General features: G+C 40.2%; 1 protein-coding gene across 1 annotated transcript; it reads right to left on the bottom strand.

The window, feature by feature from the left end:
- Positions 1-4,717: 4,717 nt before the first annotated feature.
- KCNE4 (potassium voltage-gated channel subfamily E regulatory subunit 4) lies at positions 4,718-7,839 on the bottom strand. Its single transcript, XM_071566335.1, has 2 exons — positions 7,743-7,839; positions 4,718-7,313 (listed from the first exon to the last, which is right to left on the bottom strand). Exon 2 carries the CDS (start codon positions 7,285-7,287, stop codon positions 6,796-6,798), a length of 492 nt encoding a protein of 163 aa, XP_071422436.1. The 5' UTR covers positions 7,288-7,313; positions 7,743-7,839; the 3' UTR covers positions 4,718-6,795.
- Positions 7,840-8,107: the final 268 nt, after the last annotated feature.

Below are 8,107 nucleotides of genomic sequence, written 5' to 3'. Positions count from 1 at the left end.
CACCAGCCAATGACTTCAGTAGCTAACTTGCATCACCCAATTTACAGGCTTGCTGCTGCTTTTTCAGATTAAAATGTCTCCTCTTTGTCTTCAAACTACTTTCTTTGGTGTGCTGAGAGAACCAGTCTCATAGATCCAGTAGTGCAAAACCTGTTGACTCCCCACACCAGTCCTGTCCTGGGTTTGCATTTGAAACAGTGACCCACAGTAGAACTTACATATTCTGAGCCCTACTTTATAACAGGAAAAATTAACACAATCCTTTGTGCTTCCAGGCTGCTATAAATTTAATGGTAATAGTAAATCAGTGTGTGTAGCTGTTACAAGAGCATGTACTACCATACTCAAAAGAGACGGTCGCAGTCAGGGTGAGAAAATGCAAAGAAATAGAAAAAAATTCCATTCAACCTGACTTAAGTGCCTTAAGCTATGTCTTTCATGCAGTAGAGAACAAGAAGGCAAGGATAGGCCTGAAAAAATAATGTCCCTGGGCTACAGTCCTGTAGAAAAATGGTAGTAAGAGGGAAAAAATAAGCACATCAGGAACACATATACAGGTAGAAGTCCAATTATTGGATTCTCCCTGTTCAAAATGACATGGCTCTCAACAGAAAAATGAGGGAAAATTCAATGTCTGTCTAGACATCATAAATAAATACAAAGACTCAAAGAGTCCAGTACTATTACTCTAAACTCCTGGGTATCTGATCCTTTCCTGGCACACATGTAGCTCACAAATATTGCTATACAGGACACTTTTAATCCCAAAGTTCTGCCTATTCTATATGAATGTTATGGTCTCTTCTTTCGACATGAATATAGTGCTCTCGTTGATCCTGACGATAGTACTTTACAAGTGTGCCAGTTTAAAGATAAACCTGCAGGAGAAATGAATTCAGCTCAAGAGAGATTACAAGTTAGAATACTAATTTACTAAAAAGATTACAATGAGTACAATGATACAGGAAAAATTGGTTTTAACCCACAAAACCCAGATGTATAACCCAGCATCCTGGGGCATGAACAGAATGGCGTTCCTTAGCCCCTATGCTGAGACCCAAGGGGTCCCCCTGACTGCAAAGTAAAAGGAAAGGAGAAAACCTGTTCCAAGCACGAACAACTCATCTGCCTTTTCTCACTTTACATCAGAGCTCAGCAGTCTGAAATTCTCAGTGTAATTTTTCTCACATTAGCCTTAGGCAGTGAACATGTGACCTTCATAAATGAGAGTCTTAGCCAAAGCAAGGAATTTTCCAGAGTGCCACAGTGAACCTGGAACAGAAGGGGGAACTGAATTTAGTCTCCCACATCCCAGAATGACAGCCCTGCTCATCAGCTCTTCAACCAAGGAAAAAGGTCCTGATATATGGCTTCTGTTGACCTGAGGGAGGATGAGCTCAAATAGTTTGGTGCTAGCAACTGGCATTTGTGAGCAGTGGCTACTCTCACATCTAATAGTATCAAGGGCAAAAAAATTGTCATTAGTAGGTAGGCAAATGGTTTATATTTATACCTTATCTTTCATCTGAGATTCACAAGCATTACATGTCTATCAGGAATGTATCATATTCACACAGACAGCAATATAAGTGGCATCATCTGATAATCAAGTGACATACAGGACAGCTAAACAGATTACCAGGTGAGAGAGCTGAGAACATTACCTGTAATGCACCATTCAATAGCCTTTATTATCCTCCTTTTAGTCACTTATTTTTGTGACAAAAGCCTCAGTCTAACCTGGCCTAATACAAGCTAGAACCCTACTCAAACTAAAACAAAACAAAATTCAGTTTTGAAAAACTGATACTTATTGATTTTCTATTACTTTCCATTTTCTTGCCTATTTAAGCTGGTTACAGAAGTGCCAATGCACTAAGAAGGTGGCTCATCTTGCATCTATTTATGGCTGTTTGCAGTAGAAACTACAGAGGCATGTGAAAATGAAAAGAATACAAAACCAAATCAACAAATACACAGTGGCAAATATGATCAGTGCATTAAAAAAATAGCCTAAACAATTTTATTGACTTTTATTCCTCTTAGATACAAGCCTGATATTTTCAATCTGTACTTTAACTGTGAACTAAGAAAGAAATTATCTTCCCACTGAAGCAAGTCCAAAAAGATTATAAGGTGACCATGGTAGGTCAACAACCACAGGAGGTAATGGTCCAGTTTTGGCACAAGTGCACCTGGTGCAACTGGCTATTCTGTGACGCATCTTTGAGCATCTCTGAGAATGTTCATCTATCTCATGAGAGGGACTCCTCCTAACTGTAAAATTTTAAGATGAAATTAAAGGCAGGCAGTTTAATCTGTTGGTTGAAATGACTGTGCTAAAAACACAGTCTTTACTGGGGTCCTGTGTGCTCCTTGTCCTCAAGCAGTGCAACCATCCTTGTCCAGTACCATACACTTAGGACCTAGAAACAGAAAGGGCTGTTAGAGTTTTTATGTTTCCTTCTTTTCCAAGTCTTTGAAAATTGATTTGATTGTTTGAGTAAGTGTGGGCGCTTTTCTGAGAAAGGGACAGATCCAGGGGAACCCACTGTGAGAGGGCCGAGCTGGGCAGAGAAGTTTTGCAATGAATTGTAACACATGAGGCTCCCAGCCTTACTTACCACCATCTTACCACCTGTGCTCTGGTTCTGAGCAAGTGGATTCTCTCATTAACCCTCCCTCTCTGGTTAAGTCTTTCCCTGGGCCAGAGCATAGCAGTCCTGGCAGACCTTTGGAGATTCTGTGCCTGAGGGAGAGACAAGTTATGCATTTCCACTTCAACTATTCAGCAGGCTCAATCTGTTAAGACTAACCTCACAGGTGCATCTGTACATGATCCAGTGGTAGGATTTTAGGACAGCTACTACCACAAATCCCAATGTGGTAATCTTGAGAGGTGGCACTTTTATTTACAGTGGGTCCCGGAGCCAGACCGTGTCCATAGGCCACAAGGAGCCATCTTTTACTCTTCTGTCAAAGAGGGTATGTATTAACTATTTCAGTAAACATGTGAGGTATAGCACTGCCAAGAAATGGGAGCCTAGCTGCTGTGTTCTTATAAGAGACAATGCATTTGTAAAAAAAATCATGTCCATTTAGTCAAATTACAGTCAATTATCATTGTCTTTATTAGCTCTGAATCTGTTTTAACTCAGTTACTGAAATGTACTCACACTGAAACTGTTATTAATTTTTGAAAAAAAAATTATTCCTTAGCAGTCAAAAAGATTTCAAAACAAGATTAACAGGGGAAATATTCTTCTTTCCATTGGTAGCTTTTGAAGATTAACAATGTTTCTTTTTATTTTGGAACAATAGATACCTGGCAGTGTTGGATCACTGGGATATCTTCAAGGTATCATTGCATTCACTTGTAGATGCAACTAACTTTGAGAACTAAAATATATTTTGGCTTTTTTCTTCCCCTACTGTCATCAAAATACTAATTTGGACAAAGATAAATGCCTTAGGACAAAGGCAAGTACATACAAAACTATCCACATGCTTTCTCAAACCCCTCCACCCAAGGATATTTCCATCAATCTGCAAGAAGGTGGTCACGTTTTCGTGCCTACTAGCTCTCTTCAAGTGTAAATATACCCCAAAGCACACAGTGTTTCTCTTTATAGCAGCTCAATTTATTGCAAGAAACTGCTGGAATAAGCGAGATTTTTGATCCATAAAGTAGAGCTGTAATTTACATTTTGTTCTGTTTTTCCTTCTTATCACCAGTGCTGTCAGAAGTCTCTTGATTCATTATTGTGGCAATGGAAACACTGAAACACTGAGACAGCGGCATGGGTAAATGTGGAAGATGCAAATTACTGACTGACCCACCATTCCAGGACACTGAGGGTGTCCCGGGAGATTACATTGCTGGAGGGAAACACAGTCTTGCTGATGGGCAGCTTAACTCCACAGAAGCTCGTGACCAGTCCCTAGAATTATTTAACAGGGAGTGAGTGAGTGAAGAGAGCAGAGCACAGGGGAGCACATTTTGTGGGAAAGCAAGCAGATGTAACTTTATAGCAATCTGATTCCTGAAACAACCTTAAATTACCCCATACAAGTGCTGGTGACCTTGTACATAGCCTGACAGATTTAGGGAAATGCAGAGTTGCCTCTAAACATTTATCCTTGCACTGGGAGCCAGAATCCCAAAATCTCTCCTATACGTAATGCTGGAAACAACAAAGTATCAGTGAGACCCATGGACAAAGCTTGTGACAAAGCCAACTACATACCATAGCCAAGCAGAGGAAATCCAGTGGGACCAGAGATCTGTGTCAAATACTTGCCCATAATCTCAACTCCAGCCCATATGATTTGCTACAATGCAAGTCTAAACCCAAAACTCAAAACGCAGACTCTTCCAGAGGCTGAATAAGCAACAGGAGTTTCCACATCAGCTTGTCAGTTCTGCCAGCCTCCCCAGTGGCTCAGCAGCACCCCCAGCTCCTTGCAGGAGAGTGTCCCTGCAGCCTTGTCGGCACACACTCAGGACTTGAGCTCGATGTCCAGTGCCCCCATGAGCCAACAGGGATCACAGGCGGATCTGGAGTACCTGGCTCAGCCCAGTGGGCAGCCCACAATGCTGCAGTACTATAAAACACAAGGATTCATTTCAAAAAGAGGCCAAGAAAAGGATCCTGTAGAAATTGTGCCCAGCCTTGTTACTGGAAATCTATTTGACGTAGTGAACAAACATGGAGAATTTTCCAGGAAAAGTGTTTCTTTATTTAAATAAAATTAGTGCCAGTAGAAACAATAAACTTTAAATACATGAGACAATTATATACAACTCAATGTTAGAAATTATATACATCATTTTTTTACAGATACAAATACATTTATACCAAAAGTAAAGGACGAAGGAGAAAGCAATGGAAAATGTGACAACTCGCGCATGTCAGTCTCATTTGGAAAGTTTAAGAATTCAAGTGATTCCAGGCAAAGTGCCAAATTTAATTTGGCTTCTTTCAAACTTAAAACAGCCCCTTTTAGAGTAAATCTACCAAAAAGCTTTATATGGTCTGATCCAAAGTTCACTGAAGTGGATGGAAAAACTCCCACTGCCTTCAATCTGCCCTGAATCAGGCCCTTTCTGAGCACAATGGAGCCTTTGTTCTGCTGTGGTTAGAGAGAGGCAGCGATCCCTGATCCTGAGGCATCCTACATCACATTAACCCTCTGAGCCCAACTTAGGCTTCGCCCTTCCCAACAGCAGGAGCACAGCACACTCCAGCTTCAGTTCATTTCTGCTGTTCAGAGCTCATGTTTTTCAAGCCGTCTCTCCAGCTCTAATGCCAGTGGATAAATCACAGAGCTATTTTAGTGCAGGAAATACGTGGAGACGTTTTGCAAATATTTTGCTGTGCAATGCTTTAGATTCAGGCTCTTCAGCCCTCATGCTTTAAAACTAAGCAAAACACTATAATAAGTTATTATAAAATATAAGGTATGATTGAAATATTAATTTTTATTTTTTATTAATTTTTACTTCTTTTAAAAGTGCAATAATTTAGTAACAAATTTCATGACCAGTTGAAAAATGTCACAGTACCATTAAACGGGGGGGGGGGGGGGAGGAGAAGGGGGATGTTTGTGGTGTTTTAAAACCTAATTGCTAATAGCTTTATAGAATTGCATGTGTCACATGCAAGTTGATTTTAAAAAAGGATGTAATGCAATGTTTACTTACACTGGCTTAAATAGAGCAGAAAGTCTAGATTCTTTACTCGTGTAAATGAGTACAGTTTTACTGACCTCAAATGGAGAATTTAACTGCAACAGAGAAGCACAAAATCTTCTGTCTGTCCCTGACTGAGCTGATGACTTCAGTGGGGCCAGGAACTCACCTTTGCTACATTAAATTGTATTTGGAATTCCACCTATTTTTCAAGGGGGCGTAACAGAGCAGCATTTGTTCAAGCCTTTCTATGTCTTACAACCTGTAACAAAGATCATTTAATATCTTCTTTAACGTACAGATCTTTGCCTTTGGTGACCAAAAGCACATATCTTTTAAAAAATACCAAAGCAAAAAACAAACCCACTTTTTCTACTAGTAACTCAGTCACAGGCTGAATTGCAGCAGAAGGTGGTGAATCTGACCCAGCCAGTGCACATATAACTTAAGCAAAGACAGACATAAATGGCACGGATCTGAAACTGGGCTTTACAAATGTCAGAATTTTCGTGCCTTTTTTTTTCTCCTTTGTCAATCACTCTTTCTGTGTCTAAAGTCAGTCTCCAGGCATGACGTAGGTCCCTTCAAGTAAAATATCAACAAGTTTTCAGCTTTTGAGGTCTCATTGAGCAAATCTGCTGTTGGCTGCGGTTTGTCATAAGAAAAACACAGGAAAAGTACTTCTAGTCTATCACAGTTTTGTATGAATTAGCATTACCCATCATTCTTTAAGAACCAGGCACTTGCATTAGGGTAACTTCCCTAATCATTTCCCAGATATTTACGGAAATCTGAAATATGCAGAGACATACCAGTAATAATTACCTCATTGGAAAAAAACATGTATATTCTCCTTGTTCTTAGCTTTCATAGTAAAAAATAATAATGGAAAAATTAAAATTAAGCAACCCAATTATGTGCAAGTTACACTTTGGGGTTGGATACCACTGCTTCCTTGTCCTGCCAGCCCTGAGGAATGCCTCGGACCCAGGGGCACAGACACCTGTTCAGAGTTTATTGAAGAGCAGAAAAGTAGAACCACACGTTCTTAGTGGGAGCTCCACTCACGCTTTGGTAGCTGATCAAGGGGAGCCCTGCAAGTGCTAGGAGTTCTTATGGATGTTTTCCACAGACCCCTCGCTGCTCTCGTTGAGAAGTGTTTCTGACACTTCCCCTAGTTCAGTATCCAGCACTTCTTCCTGGATGGTGAAATGCACATCTGGGGAGGAGGACTCGGAGCTCACACTGCTGCCTTCCATGGAGCAGATGGCACAGGACAGGGATGGCACCATGCTCTCCTGCAGCATGTTCAGCATCATGGGGATCTGGGCAGATTTCAGCCCTGCTACAGTTGGTAGAGGCTTTACAGCTTCACCCCATTCTCTCTCCTCGTCTTTGTAGAGCAGAAGCAAATTGGATGACTTCTCTTTTCTTTTGGATTTCATGTAGCCAAGCATTATCCCTATCAGGAAGATCCCATAGAAAGACATGACTATCAGAATGTAAAAATACTCGTTGCTGTTGTTCTTCTCTGTGCTGCGGGATTCAGCATCAAGCATGGCTTGGGTCACATTTGCATGGTCCATCTTCAGCATGGAAAGTGTTTTACCACAGCTAAAGTCTGGATGAGAATGTGAATGGAAATGTAAGATCAGACTGTAGAGCAAAGATGTAAAAGAAACATCTGAAAAAAGATCACCCCAAACTCTTCCTTACTACTTGTCATTTGTAAGCCTGCAAACCCCACACCTGATTGAAGTTCACAGTCTGTAACATCTCTGCAATACTATTTAAAGTGAATGAACTCTTACTAAGATACAGAAAATATTAAAGGAAAGAAAATCCATAACAATAAATTCTTTTCAGTTCTGAGCTGCATTATAAAACACCCAATCCAGATAATTAAAGAAAGAATACTATATAGAAATACTCTGTTAGGCACTTAAGCACAGTTTTGTGCTACTTAATCATATCTCCATGGTGGAGGAAAGTTAGAAGTATTATTTTGTTCAATGATACAGGAAAAAAACTTAATCAAAAAGCAACTTACGTCGGTATGCAAATAATTCCTTCTTTTGCAAAGCTCAAGAGACCTTTCCTCTACCAAATGCCGGGTGTTCTGAAAACTTTCCTCTGCTGCAGTTGGAATAAATAGCTCTCAAGAAATGTTTCATCACGTGTTTTAGAGGCACAGTTTATAATAGTTTTGTGTTGGAGTCAACAGATGAACTTGAAGGATTGCAGTTCAACCCACTGAACTCTTAACAGCTGTGAAAAGAAAAAGAGTTGGGAATTCAGATTTTACTCTTTCCTAACCAGTTTAGCACAGGCTCTTTCATCTTGTGAATCTGTTCCTTTCACATCTCAAGTTCTAAATCTGATCTGTTACCCAGAGAGCTGCTACACAGAAAGGAA

Source organism: Pithys albifrons, chromosome 11 (assembly GCF_047495875.1).
Source record: "Pithys albifrons albifrons isolate INPA30051 chromosome 11, PitAlb_v1, whole genome shotgun sequence".
NCBI classification, from domain to species: Eukaryota; Metazoa; Chordata; class Aves; order Passeriformes; family Thamnophilidae; genus Pithys; species Pithys albifrons.
This window is presented reverse-complemented; position numbering and strand designations above follow the sequence as displayed.